The 23770-nt window shown below is 39.9% G+C and overlaps 1 protein-coding gene across 2 annotated transcripts in view; it reads left to right on the top strand.

Annotated features, from left to right (window-relative positions):
• Nucleotides 1–870: 870 nt before the first annotated feature.
• Nucleotides 871–23770, top strand: part of LOC104569720 (amine oxidase [flavin-containing] A) — a 37202-nt gene continuing 14302 nt past the window's right edge. The window contains exons 1-5 of one of the 2 annotated variants that reach the window (XM_088530696.1): nucleotides 871–995; nucleotides 11942–12036; nucleotides 13401–13538; nucleotides 20987–21091; nucleotides 22209–22300. In XM_088530696.1, the coding sequence (XP_088386822.1) occupies nucleotides 950–995; nucleotides 11942–12036; nucleotides 13401–13538; nucleotides 20987–21091; nucleotides 22209–22300 (476 nt within the window). In that variant the 5' untranslated portion in view covers nucleotides 871–949. The remainder of the gene's footprint in view (nucleotides 996–11941; nucleotides 12037–13400; nucleotides 13539–20986; nucleotides 21092–22208; nucleotides 22301–23770) is intronic. The other variant, XM_088530697.1, reaches the window with a different exon arrangement.

Here is a 23770-nt window from a genome sequence, read left to right as displayed (position 1 = left end):
TCTTGAGTCACTGCTTTTGACGCATTGCTCATTTGACGCAATTAGCAGAAACCAAAAGCCTTTTTTTTTTTTTTTTTCCCAGTGTAAGAAACCCAAAGCATTTCCAAGCACACTGGGTGCATAGTATTGCATTCTCATTTTTTTTTTTTTCTGGTCATATACAGATTTGAAATGCTACTGCAGAACTAGCCAGCTCTCAGAATTTATATCAACATTTAACATGAAGTGGCATTAGGATTTCCTACAGCTGTATGAATAGTAAAGGTCTTTTATGCTTACTTGGAATGGTACGGACGTACTTTGTATTTTTCTTTCTACTTAGCTTCGCAGAGGTGATATTTGCACTGCTGGAAATAATATATATGTTTGTGTATATATATATGGGATGTAAAATGCCCCCAAACTGCATGCATCACGAATTGCCAAGCAGCAGCCATAACAGAGGCACAAAAAAAAAAAAAAAAAGAAAGAAAGAAAGTGATTTTGGCAGCCAGCTATTATATCAGATACCGTCTTGGGAAGTCTACTTTTGCATAAAGGCTAGTGCTTGACTCCCTGCTAACAGACTGAGGGCATCTAGGTGAGACATAAGACTCCTATGCCGCTGTAGCATATCGGAGTGACGCCAGAGGCGCCCTCCTGTCCCCAGGCCACCAAATAAACGCAAATAGCTTGAGGGTCGCTACGGCCGCTCGCTGCTCTCGCGGCTCCTCGGGGCCCGCTCTCTGCCCACGCTCCCCGCCCACGGCCCGGCCCCGCCCATCGCGGGGGAGTGGGCGGGGCGAAGAGGCGGCGCCCCGCCCACCGGCGTCGCCCATTGGCCGAGAAGGCGCGGGGCCCGCCCCGGGGCGGGGCCTCCCGGCGCGGCGCTGTCCGCCCGTCGGGGCCGCGCCGGGGCCGGAGCCGCCGCGGGAGGGAAGGAGGGAGGGCAGGAGGCAGCGGGAGCGCCATGGCCGAGAGATGCGACGTGGTCGTGGTCGGCGGCGGCATCTCAGGTGGGTCCGGCGGGGACGGCTCTGGCCCCGCCGTCCTCAGCTGCAGTTGCGGGGCTCCCCCCGGGGCTTCAGGTGCGCTGCGGAACGGGGCGAGACTCGGGCCGGGCGGTCAGGGCGGGTTCGCTGCTTATCGCGCTGCTTGGCGCTCGGAGCAGGGTCCTGGGACTTGGCAGTGCCCGCAGGTGCGGGAGCCTGCACCGCAGCTGAGGCCATTCTGAGTTCTGAGCGGTGCTTTCCGAGGGGGCTCCTGCACTCGTGGTGGTTGTGCTCTTCTGATGGAGCCTGCAGGAAGGTGCAGCTTGGATTTGGTTACTTGGAGAGGAGCTGTACTCAGGAGGCAGCCAAGTTCCCCACTTGTGCTGGAGGCTCCATGGTTTACCCAGAACTTCCTGAAATACGTCTCAGATCCACTTTTAGCAGTATTGCGTGCCTTGTTGGTTCCCTATCCCTTTACTTGGAAATAAAAAAAAGCCATTTTTTTGATGGTCCCTGAGGTACGAATGTTACTATGTTGAAGAAAATCTCTTTTTGCGTTAGCCATCTGAAAAACGCTCTGATAGCAGCTCAGGCCAGGTTTCAGTTTTCAGAGAGTCTCAACTTCATTAACAGTCCGGAAAAGTCAAGCTACACGATGGAATTGCTTTAGTACCACTCCAAGCATTCCTGCTGCTACTTTGGGAACGGTGACGGTCTTGATTAGAACCGAGAAGCGATCAGAGGCTTTCCTTTCTTTAATCTGCAGTACATTAATGCACAAAACAGCCTGCTGTTTACTTGAAAGCTGCATCAGTTACATAATTGCAATATTACAAATTATCACTTAAATAATTACAGTTGTTTTTGTAAACAAATTGATCCGTAGTATCCTCCAGCAGAAAAGGAACAGTTTAGACCTGGTTTTGGCTTGCCTTTTTGTTTCTCCAGATGCCTGAGTGTTTTCCTGGTAACACAAGTAATTTGCTCTTCATCTTTAAGGTTCCTGTAATCCATACAGCCCCTTAAGGGAATTACAGACCATGCTGTGTGCAGCTGATGGTGCTCTGTGCTTAATACGGTTATTAAGATCTGAGAAGCTCTTCTTCCCTGAAGCGTGGCCTGCTCTTCTGGTTTTCTAACCTACGGTAGCGTTTTGGAAAATGCATTGAATATATTCTAACCTGGCCCACCAATACAAGCACCAGCAGGTTACTTCAGAACACTTATTCCTTGGACTAGAGCCTACTCTAGATTCTGAAATGGATCCAAGCAGGAAACTTCAAGGTGTTACAGTCCTTGAAAACTTGTCAGTCAAATAAATGTGTCACAGGAGTCTTTGAGTACATTTTTTTCTTGCCACTTGGATCATACCAGTTGCACAGAAATCAAAACCTGTTGCATTGACACTCGTGTTTACCTTTTATGAATTTGAATAAACATCATTTTAAGAAAGTGGTCTTAGGAAATGAACAAAAATGCCTTATTTCATGACTAATCCATTGTTAGTATACCCTACCACCTTTAACTGTGCACCCTAATTCCTATCACCTTTTGTTTTCTTTTGCTTTTCTTACAGCTTCTCTGTCACTGCTGGTTTGTACCAATGTACTAGCTGTTAGAGAAGGCTAGACAGTGATGCTTTCCGATCTTCAATATATAAATAAAACTCTGGTTTTAGATATTTGGTCCCAATGAGGTTAAATAGTAAAATTTGCCCCAGTATGGGCAAGGTTTCACCACCCGAAAACCCTGGTGCAAATCTTGACTTGCTACTCCTTATTTCTTCCAAGGTACTTGGAGCTTTCTCAAACTGCTGAGATTATTAGCTTCTGTCCTCCTACTGTCTTAAACAATCCTTGTCTGGTACTTGTAAGAAAGCATATGAAATGTTGGGATAAACTTGAGGTGTTCTTTACTAGAAAAACACAATGTATATAAGGCAAGTTGCTTGCTGCCTTAAGTAAGTGTGAGCTTCCCCAGTAGTGAGATTACAGCTTTTAAAAATGTTTGTACAATGCCTAGCAAAATGAAACTGCAATCCTGGCTGGCTTCTCTGAAGATATCTATTTTTTTCATTGAAAATGAAGAATGATCTTCAGAACCAAGTTCTGAAACAACCAGTGTACACTTCTCATACACGCTATTGGTGTCTGCCTGCACATGTGCTGACATCAGGTCTTTCACAGGGACACAAAATCTAGGGATCAAGAGAGCTTCTGCAAAGAGTATTTCACAGCAGGGGAACTAGTAGGTTCTGATAGCCAGTACATCTTTTATGTTTGTTTGTTTGTTTGTTTGTTTTCTGATATGTTCTAGGAAATCATGTTCAAACTGTCCAGACTGCACGAGCAAGTACATTTGGATCCCTAGGGAGAGGGAGCTGCCAAACTGGGGCTAAATTCCTATTTATTGGTGCATATACATGTTAATAACGTGCACGGTGGCCAGGAATAGCCTTAAGATCATGTGTTTATCATGCTTATTTGATAGTATCTCTCCTGTAGGTAATGATAATTATAACATTTTAGTCTCCATCATATTAAATAAAATGTTATGTAACAACTTTTCCCTTACCTGGGGGAAGTCCATTTGTATACCTCTTGAATCTAGTTCCCATCCCTCATCTACAAGGTCTTCTCTGTTTAGGCTATGTAATTCTCTGTTGAACGCAGAAAACTGACAAGTGACACATTATGGATGTGTGTCTGATCTTCAGGAATGTATCTTGATGTTCCAGCAGACAGATCTCTGCCACTTAAGACCTTAAATTAACTAATAGTTTGTTAATTTCTGTGTGGACTACTGATCATTTCCACAAGTTGTCCATTTTATGCAGCAAGTCATACTTATCCTGATTCAGAGTCCCAATCCACATTCCATTACCTGCTCCCCAAGCTAAGGCCACAATTAAAGCAAAGTCATGTTTTGGCTCCAAAGCTGTAGGATGGAATATATATACCCAGTTGCCTTGAAATGTGAGAGAAGCTATAAGGAGATTAGACTTTTACAGACACGCTTTGGGACACTGCACATTAACAGTTGGGCAACATTAAGTGCTCTGAAAGTTTTGGAAGAACTCGCGTACATTTTAGCTTTTAATATCTAGAAATTGGCTTATGTATGATCTGTAATTCCTCGGGAGCTTTCTAACTAACGTTATTGGGTCATATTTTCACATGCATAACAAAACGCATTATGTTGACTCAAAGGCTACCTTCTTGCCAAGTTTTCAGTCAGTGCTAGAACTTTCAAAGTAGAAGAAAGTGGGGGAGGAAGGAGTGAAGTCTCTTTTCAATGTTGAAAAAAGAAAATGTTTGTGTCCTAGAGGATTGCAAATACTATTTGTATTAGTAATTGCAATTTTAGCCAAGATTTCTCAAGAAAAAAAGAAATCAAGTTGAAAAAGACACCTCCCAAAATCAGGCTAAAGCATTAAAATATGAGGAAAAGAAAAAAAAAAAAAAAAAGAAGAAGAAATATAAGCAAAAAAACCCAACTGCTTCAGTGGAAACTTTTAGAAATATTAATCCCAGCCTCAACTTAAGCATGAGTTTTGGGCACTGAAAACTTAATTTATCAAAAGAGCACATGCAGAATTAAGAATCGTTTGCTACGTGATGCAAAACAAATATTCATTAGATTTGGATAAATATAGCCACAAGTATGTGAGACAAAAAGAACTTGTACTAAAATATGTTTTGGAAGAATTTTGAGCACATTGTGTTACAAGAACAAAGCAAAATGGAAATGTGGCCATAATTGAAACTCGCGCTGAAGATTATCATTCTTTGACATGGATAATTTTTAACTCCAGGTTAAAAAACATTTGTTCTTAGCTAGAAGCAGAGAGATCCCATGGTTACACAAAAGGGACACTTAGATTTGCTAGCCATACGCAGGAAACAGCAGTATTTTCTATTACAACCATGTAGAAGTGCAAGGGCCACAAATTGTAGGAGAAATGGGGACATAAAAATGTACCAATTAGTCTTTATATTGAAAGACAACAAAATGCCATTAGAGAGTCTCTTTTCTGCCTGTGAAAGAGCGCCGGTGCCTTGGTAACTCTTAGTACATGCTTTGATCAGCAGCGTCACGGCTTGAGCGGCCCACGCGTTGGCTGCGGTCTCCGTGCGAAGTCCTGGCTAACGAGGAAATGTCGGTTTTCCTTGCTTGCTCTAACAGCCGTGCAGCTTATGTTGCACGCTGCTCAGTTTGTTCTGACAGCATGCCAACCTGATGGTGGGTGGTAGTGTTAGCTAAACTGTCAAATACATGGTTACTGGCAGAAGACATCACACCTGTATAAATTTGGAGTAATTTCCTGTAGTCTTTTGTGTGTGCGTGTGTGACTTCTATATCTACTCAGAGTTTGACTTGTAGGAATGTAGTCACTGGTTCCTAAAGTGTGACTTGGCTTCTGCTTTTATAATCATTGCGTGCCGAATTTTGGCTGCTGAGTACCCCATCATTTTCTTGCTGGATCCAGTAGGAATGATGAAAATCAGTTATAATATCATCATCTTTGGTACCAGTTTCAAATGCAGGAATAAACAGAACTGTTTCACAGAGCTGTCAGTTTTCCATGTACCGTTAGTAAGCTGACTATGATCATGTGAAAAATGCACTGCAGGGTCAGAACAGTTGAACTCATATAAAAAGTATTGTGGAAAATACCTACAAATAAGCAGAAATATCAGTTTCTGTATACCTCCTTTTTTGCAAGCATTTTTATCCTATTCAGTCATTACATGTTCTAAAGTTTTGCTGCTAAAGATATACAATTTTATCACATGTGACACTGTTTTTATTTAAGACACTCCTTTGTGTTGTGCTCTGTGCTAGATATACGGTTAGGTAAAAATATAATTGCAATGCATGTTATGTAGGCACATACAGAAACATTATTATTTTCTTCATCTTTCATCATTTTCTTCTTCATGGACTTTTCTATGGTAAATGCATCATTTATAAATGTTGTCCAACCTGAGTTGTAACTTGAGGAGTTACAGCTGCTCCTGTTACAGAATGAAAAACGTGCTGGTTTTGTCTGACAAAAACAGTACATAAAAAAGTGCATGACTCATTACTGAACAAATGCAGAGTGCCTAATAAAGCACTGTAAATCTACAGTTTGTCCTTGAGAGCTAGACTTTGCACCATGCTTCAGATTTACTTAGAAACAAGTATTCCTGTTAGCTAGGTATGTCTGAAATCTTCAGAGCATTATTTATAGCCATTAGCAGAATACTCAGTAGTTAGGACTTAATCCTAAATACTCTAGCATAATGAAAGCATGCAGGGGACAGATATTAAATCTTTTGGTGGAATCTTAGTTCTGACTTCTGTGATACTGTGGAAATGATATTAATCATAATTTTGTCGTAACATTTTTTCACATGAAAAACGTTACTGAAAAACGGTGCTGAAAAGCACCATTTAACAGACAGGAATTTATGCTGCATACTGTCCAATTTGTATGTAAAGGTAAGGCAGGTGCTCCATTTTTAATGCTTGCTCTATTTTTTACCTGTTTACTTTTTTTTTCTGTGCACTTTGAACTTGAAAATTGCAGTGAATGTATGTGTAAGGGTGGACTTATCCTAGGAATACAATTCCTTTTTCCAATCCATTGAGTTTCTATTAATATTTGCCATGAGACACTGTCTTTGTACACTTAAGAACAAGGTTTTCATCTGTTCTAGTTGTTGAAACAATAGCACCATTTAAACTGATTAGAATGGCTTGTTCTCTGTTAAACATTGTGCTCTGTGGTAGAAATATATATTCTCTTTTGTCTGAAATCTTAGATGAATCAACTAGATTATTTTTGAGGAGGGGAATAAAAGCACTGGCATATATATAAAAATCTGAAAGTGACAAATTAAATGCACTCTCATCTCTAGTATTGACTAGACTTGAACAAGGATTATAAAAGAACTTAAGGAAAAATAAAATACTGATTTTTAACAAGCAAAATATTAGTGATATTATGGTATTAGATTGAAACAAGAAATGAATGTGGACTTGTGGTCATGTTCCACAAGTCAGTCTTGCTGTTTGTTTGTTTGTTGGTCAGTCTTTCTGCAAAATTTAATGGATTGTAATTGAATTAATAAGTTATTTTGTTCATTTTGAAAGTGATCTTATGTATATTGCTGTCCATTGCTGATTTCTCTGGGGTTAATCTATGCAAGAGTGCATTTTTAGCCTGTTATTTTAGGATTTATTTAAACATCATGATGTGCAAGAGAACTCTAATGACAGTAGTGTGGGGAGAAGAAGAAGGAAATGAGGAAGGGAAATTTTACCCTAAGGTCATAGTAGAAATGTTTTCCATTTCATGTTGGCAGGTTCATTTTACTTGGCAAAGATGCTTCTTATAGAATCAGCTCTCATTGCTCAGAGGTGACCATTGCCAGACTTAATTACTCAATTGTATTTGGAAACAATTAGGTTACCCATCAGCGAAACAGTAAAAATAATCACAGCGCTAGCATGCTGTTGCACTGGAACTTTAATGAGCACGTGTTAAAGCTGTCTTACTTTGCTGTCGTCTATTAATGAAAGGAAAAGTGTTTAAAATATGCTCCTCGATATCGGAAAAATGTAAAGACTTATATAAAGATTTTTTTCCTTATATTTTTCAGTTAAGCCCTGTTAGAACACTACGATAATGGCATAGTAACCTTTCATGTAAGGTAATTATCTCTCTCCATGTACAGTAGGGTTTTTTAACAAGGATTTTGGGAAGTAATATCGTAATTAGTTGGTTTTGGTAAACTTTATTACTAGATGCACACAAGGTAAATGCTGTTTGTCCAAACAAGCTAACAAGTAAGGAAATGATGCACCTAGAAAATCAGGAGGCACTTACCTTTGCAACAGGAACAGTGAATTTTCCATGCCTTTGCTCTGGTGTGTTGCACACAGCGGATATGTAGCAGACCCCATTTGAACGGTTAGACATCTCTGAAAGATCACAGAGTCACAGAGCGGTTGAGGTTGGAAGGGACCTCTAGAGATCATCTAGTCCAACCACTGAAATGCCTCATTTGAATTCGCTAGCGCTTTTCATTTTTGCAAGTCTCTGGGGCAGTGTAATCTCATGGGCACGCCGACTGCTACTAATCCAAATGGAAGAGCACAGGAGTTTCCAGCAAGGGAGCTTCGCTCATTGCCGATAAGATAGACTGATGAGACGAGACTGCACTTCTCAGAGTGTATTTGACAAAGCAGGTCGCTTGTGCCTCCTGTTCCTCCAGAGAGCATGTGGGCTAATTGTCAATTAAAATATATAGTTACTTGCCCAACTGATCTCAAAAAGCTGAAAGAAATGGTGTGAAGTTGAGCACTTCTGGATCTGGTATTGTGATGGGCAGAAACATGCTTTGCCTTGTGCTGTGATATTTTTGTGGTATCAGACTGCTACCACTTCCCTTCACTGTCCTTTTTTACCCTGTGTGGCTCCTGCCCTTGCATGTTTTGGATATGCTCAGCATACATCATAAGAAGTGTTATCTCTAAATAAGTTGCCAGTGATTATTGTTTCTGAGTATCAGTAAATCTATTTTTACTGGATTTATAGAGTACAGATGAAAAGATGTTTACAGCAGAATGTAGTATTATTTTGTACTGTACTATGATTTTTTCAATAAAGTAACTCTCTCTTTTTCTTTCTTTACTTTTTTTTTTTCTTTTTACTCCCACAGTTTATATTACAACACTTTATTTATGTGCCCTGAATCAACCCCACTATTGAGGCAGTTTGCTATTATTTTGCAAATGTTTTCCTATGAAATAACAAAATGCTTCCCATATTGTGTGTATCGGCAAACAAGTTCAGGTCCTTTAAGTCCTATCTGAAAGGATGAGCCTCCCTGTCCTGTGAGCTAAAAACGTATTTTGTTTTATTTCCTTCTGACTACATAGAAAATTCACCTTTATTCGGCATTTGTCTGTTTTAACCGTGGTGTCTGTTTAGTGGTCTGTAGATTGGCCTAAATTCATCTTAGATTTTTTTTTATGCCTAGTATTTTGACAAACTTGAAATCACTTTGCATGGTAGGATTATGACAGTTCTCTGAAATGAAGGCAGCAGCAGTATGATGTGTGACAACAGCAACTCTGAGTTCCTAGCAGCCCTGCAAAATTGATCGGAATAGCGCTTTCTTGTATGGCATCTTCAGGGAAAACTCAGTACGAGATTACTATAGAAACCTTTGTAGAGGAAGTAGAAGTCATCTTGCTGTGTTTTTTCCGATATTAAAAACAAAAGGGCTTCTCCAGCCAGGTACTTAAAATGAGGTATGGGTTTGACAGGCTCCTACTTTGTAGGATCAGAGTGAGATAGAAGGAGCATGGCTATGCCTTGGGGTGGCTTGCAGCTTGATCTCTAGGCTTGCCTTGGAGGAGGTGGAGGAGGCAAGAAGACACAAAGCTAGTGTCCACTTTGAGGAGCCAAGCTCAGGATGGGAGGGTGGTGACGCATCACCACATGCATCGTGTGAGGCAGTGACTGCTGCAGTCGTAGAAAGGCCCCGGCACGTGCTCATCCCCACAGCATTTCCACCCAGCACAAGTACCACTTCCAGTGCTAGGCATGGCAGTGCTGCAGTAATATAGGCATATGTAAAAGAGCTGCAAAATAGCTTACTCAAGCCCTGGCTGTGGCCAGAGAGGTTGCAGTGCCCAGCTGGACTTCAGCTGGTCTGCCTGGTCTCCGGCAGTGTCCGACGGCTGGGTCTGGAGCACACGCGCAACTGAGGGCCTGACACAGCTGCACAGCACTGCCTGCGTTGCAAAAGGCCTTTGGAGGATGAGAGGACATGCCCTTGCTTCACAGCTCCTCAGTTGCACATAGGTGCATCAATCTCAGATGTTCATTGTGCAGAGAATGAAGGACAAGGACAATGCTCTTGAGAAATTCAAGCTATGGAGAAGATAAAGGGAAAATATGCAGTGCATTTTGAGGATAATGTTACCCATGTATCAAAAGCAGAGAGGCTTTGTGGCCTGTGGGGTTGCTTAAGGTACACGTGTAAAAAGCTTGTGCATAGTGCACTTCAGTCCAAATTAGAATGGAGGTAAGGAGTGGGGTTCAATTGATAGACACATACAAATACAGATACTGTGCATGCCCTATTGGTACTCCTTTATTTTGCAAGAAGATTGTAATTAGTCTTTAAATATACAAATAAAAACTTCAAGCAATGTATTTGGTTTGAGTCCTACATGTTCTTCCCTGACTCCTCTCTTGTCTTTAGGTGTTTTTTTTTCTCCTAGGAAAATAAAATTGTGTTTGTCTTGGATTGAGCTTTTTTTTTCCCCTCTGTATTTTTCAAATTAATGCGGATATTTTTTAATTCAACCTTCTGGACATAATCTTCAACTTTAAGCATTTACAGTGTCAGAGAGGTTAAAATCATAACCACCTCTGCTTACACTGTCTCTTTGGCCCCCAAGATTTGTAAATCTGAAGTTAGAAAGTGGTAGGATTTTTATGTGTCAGTTGGGCCCTCTGCCAATTGCTAATAAGCTGTGTCTGTCCTAGTGCAGCTTTTGGCCTTTCTCAGTCTCTGGAGCTCAGATACCTTTGGTCAGAACTGTGTCTTCAGCAACACTTGGGTGGACAACAAGGAAACTTAAAATCCCTAAGGCTGGAGGGCAAAGTAGTGCAGCAGCAGGTTGTACTAGACATTCAACATTCAACCAGGTTAGAGAACTCATGTTCTCCATCCTTTCGTTGTCCTTGTTTATTTGGATGCCTCATAAAATCAAGCTGTAAACCAACATTAACTTCCAACCCAATGCAGTGTGACAGCTATTCTTTCTAAACAGTCATTACATGCAGCATGAAATGACAGATAAGGGTGTCAGACCTTTCTAGGAGCAAATACGCAATATAGGTAATGGTGGAGTTAAAGGGCTTGCATAAAATCTTCTTTTAGTATCTAGGCCAGATTTTTCTTTGCTTCATGTTCCATTGGCTAGCACGTGAACACACTATGCATTTTTTTTTTTAGAAGAAATACGTCTATAATAAGCTTTCTCATAAAAGAATTATCTGCTTATGCTTGGTTGTACAAAGATATTTATGCAGATAAGGTAGCACGTGAACAAGTCATGTATTTTTTCAGAGGAAATGTGTCTATAGTGAACTTTCTTATAAAAGAATTACCCTCTTTGTATACTTAGGGAGGGGAAACAATTCCAAATAAACAATGCTTCAGAGCCAAATTTCCCTGCAGGACAATGGGATAATCTGATTTCACAAACTCATGATTGCTTTTTATAATTTCAGTTCACATTTATCAAAAGTAAAGAAGACTGCTGTCTTATTGAATTTTTAGTTGTCGCTAGTACCTCTATCACACAGTCCCGTAATTAGATAATTTTTACTGAGATGGTAATTCCTTTTATAAAGTTTCTACATGCAGTCTGTTTGAATGTCATTGTCAAGCTGCATTGCTTAAAATTAGTCTTGACAGTAAAGCAGACTTTCCTTCTGCATGTGAATGAAGACAATAAATAGGAATAGTGGAGAGCTCATAAATGAGAGAAGCAGTTGGAAGCAGACCTTGCTGAAATATTCCTGTTCAGTATATTATTGTTTCTAGCGCTTGAGCACTGCTGGTCCCAGAGGGTTTGGTTCTGCCTTTCTATGAACTGCACACATTAAGAGTAAGATGCATGTCCCTTCATAGTTGAAATGCTAACCTAGAGGAGGAAGCTTCCATCTGTGGAATGTTAATTATGCCGATGTTTATAAAATGCAGCTAAGCAGCAGCCACATGATTTCTGTGGTAAGAAACTTCCAGACTTCTCTCAGGATTTTTGAAAGCAGTATTGAATCCTCTGTCCATAGACTTTTTGTTCAAACCTAGTTGTTTTTCTCAAAGATTCTTTGACCATGTAGGTGATTGAATATGGCCCTTACTTTAAAGGACTGTCTTTCTGTTTTCTGGCAGGCTTGTCAGCAGCCAAATTGCTGTCTGAATCTGGACTTAATGTGGTGGTCCTTGAGGCCCGGGACAGAGTTGGAGGAAGGACATTCACTATTAGGGTAAGTGCTTCATGAGATGCCTAAACCTCTATCATACTGGTCTGCTATGTTGTGGTTGGCATGGTCAGAGAGTGGGCAGAGGGGGAGTAGAGTTCCTGAAGAACACAGATGTCTCAAGTTCTCGTCATTTCTATGAAATAATAGCGCTCTGTTTGGACGGGCTCCATTTAATTATATGCCAGTGTGCCTTCCAGCAAGAGACACTGTAAAACTGGTCTGGAAGTCATCCTGAGAGATGTCAGACAGGATCCAGGTGCCAGGATAGACTGCCTGGCCTCCAGCTGCCTTTCCAGGAAACTGCAGGTCTTCTGTGAGTGCTGTGTCGGATTTGCCAACCCTGCATAGAAGTCTTGGATAACTTAGGTTGTCCAAAATGTTGTTATACACCTGCACTAAGGCAACAGAACTGCCCACTTAATCCATACTCTTTGTACTCAGCAGGATCTGCTGGTCCTATAATATTAACAGAGGGAATCTGAATCCCTGAATCTGAAAGCATATAGCCCCTCATTCCCATCCCACACTGTATACTGTAACAGACCTGATAGCTAGAAACCTTACAGGAAAAGCCTGGGTATGATCAAACATCTTTATAGCTCAGACATGTATTTTAGCACAGCTTAAAATTATCTGAAATAACATTCCTGCTTCTAAAAACGGACTGCAATTTGTTCACCGTTTAAAGGAAAAGCAAAATCCCAATGAAACACCAGAGCTGCAGGGTAATGCAGTATGTGCATTATCTCTGTTTCCCACTCTGAACATAGGGGAGAGTTAAATTTTTGTCAGAGGCCATTGCTTAGGAACTGGAGATAAACAGTGGAGTTTTAGCAGAACCCATTGTACGTGAAACATGAAACATAAACAACCTCTCTCTGTGACACTGAAAATGCCTAGCCTAAAATGCTCGCTATAAACAATGTTAAAAAGAATTACAGTCCTGGGACGTCAGCCTGCTCATAAGAGTGTGTGCCTGTGAATTTTTTTGCTGTGTTCCCAAGAGTGTGCGCTGCTGGTCCACGCGGTGGTGACATGAATTCTGAAAAAGTGGGGTCAAACTTTTAACAAAAGGATGGATTTAGCTGGATATTTCTTCATGTTCTGTGTGTGAATAAAAAGCTAATTTTTTGTAGTGAAGCTTAAACAAGAGTTAAACTGTATGATGGAGTGAAGACAATATGGTCTCAGTGTCTCTGTCATTACAGGGATCAAAATTGCTTACTCTTAAGTAAGCCAGTGTGCCTTGTCTCCTATGCATGTAGTTGCAGTGATACACAGTATGGAATAATTCATTTTAATTCTTGATATTTATATTGAAAGGTTTCTCACAAAGCTTCTGATTCTTGTTTTCTTTCTTTTGACAGAATGAGAAAGTTAATTATGTAGATCTTGGTGGATCATATGTAGGACCTACCCAAAACCGGATTCTTCGACTGGCAAAAGAGCTGGGTGTCGAGACATACAAAGTAAATGTAGCAGGCTATGCCATCCATTATAGGAGGGTAGGTACTACATTTTTCATGTTCATGTCAGGTATCTAAAAGTAACACTGAACTTTGGAAATTACTGGTAGTCATTAGAAGGGTTCTATTTAAACTTCACTTTTAGTAATCATCTAAATAGTATGCATCTGTTTGAAGTATTATTTTTATGTTCTGACTTATCAGCAGTTGGACCAGTAATTCTTGTTTTCTTTCATAAAGAGTACACAAGTCAACCTGATGGCAGTTAAAAACTGGGGCCACATTTGGCACCTGATTTTTTTTTAATCATATCCTGTACTGAGTTCTTAGGGTTCCTTCAGTTCCTGCTTTCCTATCCTTCAAAATGCTGCTCAGAAGCATGGGAATCATTTGTGTTTAATTGCACAGATGTGTTCTTGTGTTTGTTTTGCATTCCTCTGTTGCATCTTTGTTATGACTTTGTTATTAACTAAGAAGGAAAAACAGAACATGATGCCTTTCCAATCCAAGTAGCTAGAAGAAAGCAACCTCAAAGATTTACCTCTTTGGCAGTACTTTACATTGTAGCACTGTCCATATCTCAGTAAAATAGTAGCACTTACGACTTCATATTTTCCCTTTCTTGGCCACCTTCACGAAAAGCCCTTACCTTCCAGTGTGATGGATGATCAATTGTCTAAGCTTCCTGCTTTTGTGCAAGTGCCAATTTGCGCTCAGGAAGTCAGTCTTATCACTGAGCAAACAGTAATCTAAAAGACTCTTAATTCCTCCATGCTGCCCCTCCTTTTCCCCACCCAGGCTACCCCACAGAAAAAAATGGAAGTTGGTCAAGAGTAATGGAGTTTTTTCCTGAAACTTAGGGCAATTCTAGTTCTGAAATACAAACCCTTGCTTAGCGCAAGACATGCCATTTAAAATATCATTTACATCCAAGGATATGATACCACTAGATAATACATTGTTAGACAACATAATCTTACAGGGCAAAAGTATAATGTACTTTTCCCAGTGATATAACTTGCTTTCTTTCAAGCCTATTAAAATCCCTCCCAATCCCTTAGAACAGAATTCATCTCACTTAAAACTGGATGTGTGGAAGCTGGACATCTAATCTGACACTCATTTAGATTCTCTCTATAGTTAATGATGAGAAACAAGGATTCTAAGCTGTATGTGTGAGATGTGGGGCAGAGGGAGTTTTAGATAGCTATTTTTGAGTAAGTAACTAGTATGAAAGTGAACTGAAATGAAGCCTATCTGCAGAGCAATTTTCTGACCCATGTATTAGTTCTTTAGCCCACCACCTTTATTTTCAGGTCTTCCTCTAAACATCTTTTTTTTTTTTTTTTTTTTTTTAATCTGCTTAAAGAATTTCTGTTTTAAAAAGTAACTTTTGTGCTTTCAGAAGACTATACCCTTTATACCCTTTAGTTTTGGTACTTAGCATTCTTCGTCTGAACAGGGCTCAAAATCTGCAAGGGTCAGTGTTGATGTGCTTGATAGGCAGCAGGAAAGGCTATATTGTGGTTACTTAACTGGTGTTATTTTTATTACTTACTTTAGATTCCTCCTAGAATTAGAGCAATGCATTCATGCTGGGAGGCTTTAGAACCTGGTACTCTAACTTCTCCATATTGGCTGGTTTCATGCTGTGTTCACAAAATAGTCATATTTTAAATAATTTCATAGACACAGTACTTAAAAATAAATTGCACCGCCTGGAGTAAAATAAGTGTAGTCCTACAGCAAGGGAACTGGTCTGATTTGTACCCCCTGAATGTTTGGCCCAGTCTGCTTAGTTTAACAGACTTAATTTAATTTAACCTCAGACATAAATCTCTTAGCTTCTTAAAAGGCACTTATCATTTGTATTTTAAATAAAAGACTTTAATGGGTTACATGAATTTGATTCCTTAATCCATTTTGACACTAAATATGCAGGTTTTGTGGGTTTTTTTGGTCACATATTACATTATTCATGTCCTTCCTTACGACCATATCATTTTTTTTTTTGGTGTTCTTCGAAGTGGAAGTATGTTCCTAAGCAAGAGGCAGAATTACATGCTAATCACGGCCTCGAAGAGAGGCTTAGTTATTGAAACAGACTGACAGCAAATGGGACATTAAGGTCTCCAAGTGTGGACAGGCTTAAACACTAAATAAATAATGATAGTACTCTTCCTCCAGCGGCTCTCTTTCTTCCCCTCTGAGGTTTTTCTCCTGTCTTCTTCCTTGAGAGCTTGTGTAGTCACAGTGTTTTAAGGACCTCTTGCTGCTGAATTTTCTTATGTCCCATTTCTGCATAAGACCTGTTGAAAACAAACTGTTTTGGGCTAAGGTGATGGTGGGAGCTCAGTGATCTTGTGACTTCTACATTTTACCTCCTACTTACTGTTTGCATGCTTCAATGATGAGCTGTCCAGCAGGGATTTGTGTTGTCTGTAGAGAGAGGAGAGACATCTTTTATATTCATTAAAGATACTTCTGGAGCCCAAATAGCGGTAGTATTTCCTAGATAACAGAAAAAGGATCCAGAGCTTAAATATTCATCTGGGAGACTGATGTGTTGGACTAACAAACTGTCAGCTGTGGGCCAGGTGCTGTCTTTCAGGTTTGAAAAGTATTGCCAAAAACTTCTCTTCTTGCATCTCATCTGCTATTTCCCTCGGTTAATGGCTGTCGAAGATCATGTAGCCAGGGTGGGAGAGGAGGCCCTGTTCCCAAGGATGTATCCTGCAGCTTGCAATCCAGCAGCGTTTTTCTCAGAGACAAGAGCCAGCATTTTCTGAGGAGCAGTGAAAGACAGCTTTCAATTTTGTGTGACAGTTATTTAACCATACATAACCATACGTAACCGTACATTGATCTCTTGTTTATCATATTAATATAAATTTAGTTTTGCTCTTCTTTCTGAAGGCTTCCAAGATACAGCTAGGACCAAATTAGATGGAAGTGAGGAAATCATTTATTAAAGAAGGGGAAGCAGCCAAGGGAAAGTGCAAATCCCCTGAGTGTTTTCAATGAACTGCTGCTCAGAAAGGATTTTTTCCCATGTGTGTGTGGAATTTATTACATACTGTATGCTTCAAAAATTGTGTTGCTTTGTGTAGGCAGATTTCCTTTGTAGTCACAGTTTATTTGGAAAACTTTGTGTGTATGCTAGTGTTCATCGTTTTGTATTTTTTTCACTCTTTCCCATTAGCTAGCATGGTAACATGTGGACTTCCTTTTTTTAAGAATCAGAAATTTCTCCATATCCTGTCATTCCAAATATGAAGCTTCAACCTGTAGCTTCTGTTACAAGCTGCTACACTTTCTTTGCAGACAGCTTGTGTTATGTCTGCTGTCCTGTTGTTCAGAAAGCATGTTTTAGGAGTGAGAAGAGTCAGCGGTGCTGGAGTTCCCCTTTCCAGAAGGTTAGGATAGCCTTTTAATTTTATGGAGTTCCTTGAAGGTCACACTGCGCTCTGCTTTTACTTCCATATTGACAGAAGAGTCTTTCCTTCACCTAGTTTTGAGATTAAGAGATTAACGTGCAGCAGGTAAATCTGTGATTAAGTCTGTGCAAATTGCTGTGAATCTGTAGTTCGGGCACAAGAATTGCCGAAAGACAAAAGCACTACAGGGCTTGCAAGGTTACTCACTGGAGGTAATCAGTGAGGGGAAGGGAAGGGCACAGGAGGGCTCACACGCTGAGGAGCTGCTGTGCTGGCTGTGTGTGCTGTGCAAGGATCAAGGGCAGAAGCCGTCCCTGCACTCACGGTCAATGACAGCTCCTCCTCTGCTTCCTGATGGACAGGAGCCAGTTTTGCCTCTATCAGATTTGGGATATCTATTCCTCTTGCCCACCTTGAAACTCAGGGTGGTGCCACATCTACCTTAGTTGAGGTAGATGAGACTCGATTCCTGTAGCTGCATCTACACTCCAGAGCGTAGCCCTGTGTGGGGAGAAGGTGGACCTTGCAAAGGCCAGACCTTAGAGGCATTCTTCCTCACCTCTGAGCTACAGTGCTTAAGGTTGTTGTTTCCTTTGGATCAGTGTGGAGCAATTAATCCTGGCAGGCAGCAGGATTCAAATCGATGGTCTACAGAATAGCGTCCAACACACTAGGAAATGAAAAAGTTAGATAAACTCTGTGGGTCAGTCCAGCAGCCTTATGTTAGCATGGGAACAAAGCCAGTAGATTATTTGCCTTTCAGTTAAGAAAACAGCAGTTCTCAAAATAGTCCAGCCAGAGCACTATAAACTTGTTTAAAAATGGGCTATTGCAAGATCTCGCCTGCTGCAGGGAGCTTCTATGTGAAACAGGCAGTCTGAGCTCCTCTACTTAATGGGAAGGCAGTATTAAAACGAAATGAATAACGTAACTATCCCCAAGTCATTTGGCCTGGATTTATCCCCTGCCGTGGATATGTTTGTGTAGAATGGTGAAAAAATCGATGTGGCCGAGACAACTTAAATCTTTCTCTTTCTGATGGATACTAGGAACTTCTTTTGGAATTTCTAAGAATTGAGCTTTCCTCTGATCACCTGGAACCCCTTGTGCAAAGAGCGGCTAGAACATATGTGAACCATTTCAGACTCTCTACGATCAGCCTCGGTCTCCCTCGATCTTTTCAGAGCTTTGTGGCTTTGTTGTGTTTTATTCCAGCTTTTTCTGCCATTATGTCCAATCTTACTAAAGTTTTATTTGTTTATTTGTTTGTTTTTAACCTTAGAGACCAGCAAGTAATCCAACTATGAACTCTACTATCTCTTGTTTTTTCACAGATCTGAAAGAATGAAATATGTGTTCCCATTGGTCTCCTAGGCTGTACCATTAACTGAGGATATGGGGATAATAGTATTTTCAGATCAATAATAGAAGTATATATATTCATTTTAAAATAGCAGATGAATTAATCTCCAAAGTGACACATATCATACCAACTGCTGATACCATAAAATTTATTCATCCGTCCTCAGAAGAGTCTATGGTCATGGTTTGTAAAACTCGAAAGCTAGTATAGTGATGGAAAACTTGAAGTAAAATGTTAACTAGCCAGATAGTGGGCAGGTTCTCCCTGCCTCACCCATCACTCGGTCTGCAGCAACCTGAATTATTTGGATCCTGAACCTATTGCTGCTTAACACATTAGAGTCAAGACTGGGAGTCGGGAAGGCACATACCCTGTAGTGGAGTTACTGAGAGGCACTTTTTTCAGGCTATTCAATAAAAGGAGTATGTTTGTCTGAAACCAAGGTGGATAGGAAACGGGAACAGCTTTTTAAAATCACCTTAAAAGAAGTTACTCTTTATTTTTTTGAACAAGCAATCATTTTTCTTGAGTAAAGTCAGCCAAGGGTGTGAGAGCTGTGTACAAGTTACACACTTGCAATGCAAGTGCTGTTACTATATTAGCTAGCTATGTGAAAAAAAGGTCTGAATGAGCAGTAAAAATCTTCAGGAAGTTTTCAGTGCTGCTCTTGAACTGATGATTTGTCTTTTATCTTTGTCCTTGCAATATTGGCATCACAAAACTTCAGTAATAGCTTACTTTTTCCTGTTTTAGGTGGCCCAACAATATTGCACCTCATCTCTGCATAAAGGCAGGGTTATTAATTTTAAAGCACATCAAAATAGGCACATTGAAAACACCTGCATTTGTGACAGAAGTAAAAAGTTTGGTAGTAGCTGTATGGGATGATCATTTTGCAAAACAGTTATACAATAAGAAGAAAACTATTAGCAATATTTTAGTGCTTCCAATAGGGATTTTCCCATTCTGTTGCCACACAGAAGTGTGTTTTGCACATGAAAATGCACCTGGAGAAGGGTGGAGCAACCCTTCCCCCTTCACCCCAAACATACATAGTCTCCTCCAAGATAATTTCTAAAACAAAAAGAAAATGGGAAGAGATAAATTGAAATAAAGAGATAAAGTACAAAAGATTAAGATTACATATCCAAAAATCCAGAGGTAACCAACCAATTCCAGAATCAACCTAGTGACCAGTGATTTCTTGAAAAGAAGATTCCAAAAGCAAAAACAAAACCCTTCCAATCCCTTGGTTCTCAAGCTGAATTGAATACTCAGAGCAAGATCTTATGTTTTGTTTGATTCCGTAGCACAGATTGTAGACTAGACTAAATGCAAGAGTAGTTTGCTGCTACCCTTATGAAAATGGTGAGAGGGAGAAGCCAGCATGGACCTGGGCCTCCAACTGTCCTCTGGAATTAGGGATGACCGCATCCAGGAGAGGAACTGCATGATGTTTGCCATATGGAGAATTCTCTACTAGTATGCTCTTCCAAGTGCCTTTTCTTTCCTCCATTGTACCTGCTATAGGGATGGCAAAAGTTGCCCAGAATTTGGGACTTGCATGTTTTATTGCTTTTGTCAAATCTGAAAGTTCAATATACTCTTCAAGTTTATCTTAGACCTTTTATTTTTTTTCTTCTGATCTCTGCAGAAACATATTCAACAGAATATCTGAAATATTTATTTGCACGTGCATGCATGCTAATCAGAGGGGAATATTGATAAATTCAGTGTGGGAATGGCACTGCTGGCACCTGCGTCATATACGCCTATCCCTAAATCCATATCTCATGCACTTGCAATACTACAGTCTCTTTCCTGGGCTATGACTCTTTTTTGCCAAGTGCGATGGGTGGTATGATATATGTAGTGCTGCACAGTGTATTGCATGCAGCCTGGCTCCGCAGTTTATACCTGCCACGATTCAACACGTTCACTGCATCCTGCCACATGACCTCACATATAATACTTTGGTCACACCCAGAACAGCAAACACTGAAGAGTTGTGATGAGAGATTTGCCATTGATTTACATGGAAGAAAGTTCAAAGCAATTTAGTAAGAGAAAATGTTGTCTGTTTGTCCACTCTTCTTTCAGATTAGTTATCACTCTTTCAGATTAAAATTATCGCAAAGAACCAGCTGTTGTTAGATTGCTTCACATATCATTCTATCACAGGATTATCTGAAACAGTCTTTATTTCTGTTGCAGCTCTGCAATATATGTTGTAAGTGCTGATTAGATTTTTGCAAGTGTACAGAATTTTTTTTTTCTGCAGCCAAGAAAAAAAGTCCTTTTGGAAAAAAAAAGACTTTTTTATTTTGAGATTTTTATTTTATTTTTTTTTCAAGACATTGTAAAGATGTTTACTTTTTATAGCTGAGGTGCTATTGGATTGTAAAGGTTTGTATAGCCTGCTTGGTTGTACCGATGTCCACCGCCAGGACAAGGAAAAAAGAATTATTGTCCTTTTTAATATCAGCCCACTGTCTTTTTTCCCCTCATGCTTAGCTTCATATATTCTCTTGCTTATTTATATGTATATTAAAAAATTGCTTAAAATGAATTTTAGATCTTTTGGTACAGATAGTGACTGTGTGATGAGTCTGGAAACTGTATATTCTGGAATCATGTAGATATACTCTGTTGCGTTTCATTTATTTATATTCTTATGTGTATTTTAGGGAAAGTCACGCAAATTCATGGGTATTTCTCCTCCAACATGGAATCCTTTAGTTTATCTAGATTACAATAACTTCTGGAGAACCATGGATAAAATGGGGAAAGAGGTAAGCTGTGTATATAAACTGCACCTGTTTCTCACAGTACTGGTGACATCATGAGTAAACTCTGGAGAGGGATCTGGCAGGATTTTTTGTTGTTGTTTCTTTAGTATAAAGGTGTAGAAACACCCATCAGAAAAGAGGTCTATGTTACCCAAAAACTATTAGTGAGAGTAAAAAAAGATCTGGATATAAAAGATCTAAAAAACTGATGTTGAACTTAAGTGCCTGTACAGTGCCTCGTGCCTGTACAGTGCCTCATGCCTGGCAGAAACATTCCAGAAGCTGGGGCATGAGAAGATTTTTTTTTCTCAGTCCCTCTATTGCCCCCTATGAATTAGGGCAATGATAATTCTTTTTTATAATTACTTGAGCTGAGCTCCAGTTTGGCTTCAGAGTAATATTATTTCTAAAGTTCTCAAATAGTAAATGCTTTGAGAATTCAAGGAAAGCTTCCTGTATACAAAAAGCCCCAGAGAGTCATGTTATTCTTGAAATGTCTATCACGTGGCCTATAATGTTGCTTGCAAATGAGGGTCCTACCTTACCATAACCTACAAGCATAAGTAACTGTATTTCAGTAAAGTAAGTTGGTCAGGTGTATGTGCTTTTGCAGAATCAGATTTGTGCATACTATGCCTATTTTTTCTCAAAAAATATGTATTTTGAAAGAGATCAAGTATACTTTGCTGTCTTCATGCGTCATGGTACCTGCATGCAATGGATTACTATTAAGTCTTTAAATGTCTAAAAATCTCTGAATATTATCCAGCAATTTTTGCTCCATGAATCTATGACTGGAGAGAGAATTTTTTTCCCCAGCTTGTAAAAGAAACCAAGACACTAGATTTGAATAGATACCTCACTTCTAGATGGAAGTGAGTCCTAACATAAATTCCAGTTACCAGTGTAGTTCATTGGTCAGATAAATCAGACCACATGGCCCAGAGTTGTGAATAGGTACTATTTCATTTAGTGGACTTAGTCCAGGTTTACAACTATACGCCAAGGACAATAGCAAATCGGGGCCAACAAATCAGTCCCTAGTGTACTGCAAATTATCTATGACCAGGTAGTTGATGATAAAGTACTAAGTAATTTCTTTAATATTTTGTCTCTGTAGATTCCTCCTGAAGCACCATGGGATGCTCCACATGCTGAAGAATGGGACAAAATCACCATGGCACAGCTAATAAATAAGACATGCTGGACCAAGTACTAAACTCTTTATTCACTTTGAAATCTGGCCTTAGAATGATATAGGTCTCCTAGCAAATTCTAGGACACAGCTACATAAAACTTACTGAGAGTCTGTTCACATTCCCACTGACTTCAGATGGGGTGTGGTCAAATCTGTGATCAACTCTCTCATGGGCTAAGCATCAGTTGGCAGGAGGGCCACCAAATACCTAGAGACTCCAAAAAGCAGAACAAGCCTGAAAAGTTAGAAATACTTAAAGTTGATGAAATGTAATTCATTCTTCACAATACTTCACAAAGTATTAATTAATTAAGGCAAGGCTGTGTGTAATGTAGGAAGAGAAACAGAGGCAATGTGTGGAGTCTCCTTCTCTGGAGATCTTCAAAACCCGCTTGGACAGTGTCCTGTGCCACGTGCTCTAGGTGACCCTGCGTGTGCAGGGGGGTTGGACTAGATGACCTCTAGAGGTCCCTTCCAACCTTAAGCATTCTATGATACACAGAATATATTAACAGTTTTGTGGTGTCATAAGTGCCATATTACACTACCCCAACACCTGGTATCCCATGGAGTGCAAGGTAAGCAATTATTCCTTTTTATTCAGTGCTATGGACAAAGTAAAACAATAGCTTTTGAAAGTGGTGGAAAAAGGAAACCAAAAAAATATGGAAGATTCAAAGATGAATAAAAATTACTAGATGTTTGTTGAAAGTCATTGCAGAATGACTGAGGGCTCTCACAGTGTGACCTGAAATCTTGGAAGGAGTGGAAAAATTACTGTGGTCTTCAGTGGCATGATCATTTCAGCATAAAGTCTGCAGGGAGCTGTTGGAAGAGATGAGATATAAATGAGCAGAGTGGTAGTATAAAACAATTTTAAATACAGAGCAGCTATGTCAGCCAAGTCTTTTCAAACATTTTTAAGTATTTGAGGCAGTGTTATCCACAAAGGATAAAAGAGTAGTTGTTTGTGACTTGCGTTGGCTGAGCTTTATTATCATCTATTGTTTTTCTAATCTTAGTGCCTTTTTTCCAATCTTAGTGCCTTTGTGTCTTCCCTCACAGACCAGAACCCCACAGTGTTAGATGCTATATAAATACAAGAGAAATATATTGTCTCTTTCACAAAAAAGCCCATAATTTAAAGTGGGAGACAGCATATGTATTCAGACAGTGAGGGAGTAGAAGATATTTGAGATGAGACTGGTTGTTGTAATGGACCATTATTAAGAACTGGGTGGAGACCTGTGGAGGATAAGAAGCTAGTGCACACTGCCTAGTGTGCAGTTAGTAGGTGTGATTAAAGATGCTTGGGAAGCCTCAAGTTTAGTTTGTATGAGCATGCAGATCCCTGTGAGAGTGACAGCTGCTACTCATCTCACTGAATTTCAGTTAACTCAGTGTGAGAACGTGCCTTTCTTGGTGCCTTTCTAAAACTATGTATATGAATAAAGATCACTCGCAGACACAGAAATGAAGGCAGA

This window comes from Tinamus guttatus, unplaced genomic scaffold, assembly GCF_059628265.1.
Source record: "Tinamus guttatus ecotype Peru unplaced genomic scaffold, ASM5962826v1 Tinamus_guttatus_pri_ptg000384l, whole genome shotgun sequence".
Classification (NCBI taxonomy): Eukaryota; Metazoa; Chordata; class Aves; order Tinamiformes; family Tinamidae; genus Tinamus; species Tinamus guttatus.
The sequence above is the reverse complement of the archived record's forward strand: the minus strand, read 5'-3'. Positions and strand labels throughout refer to the sequence as shown.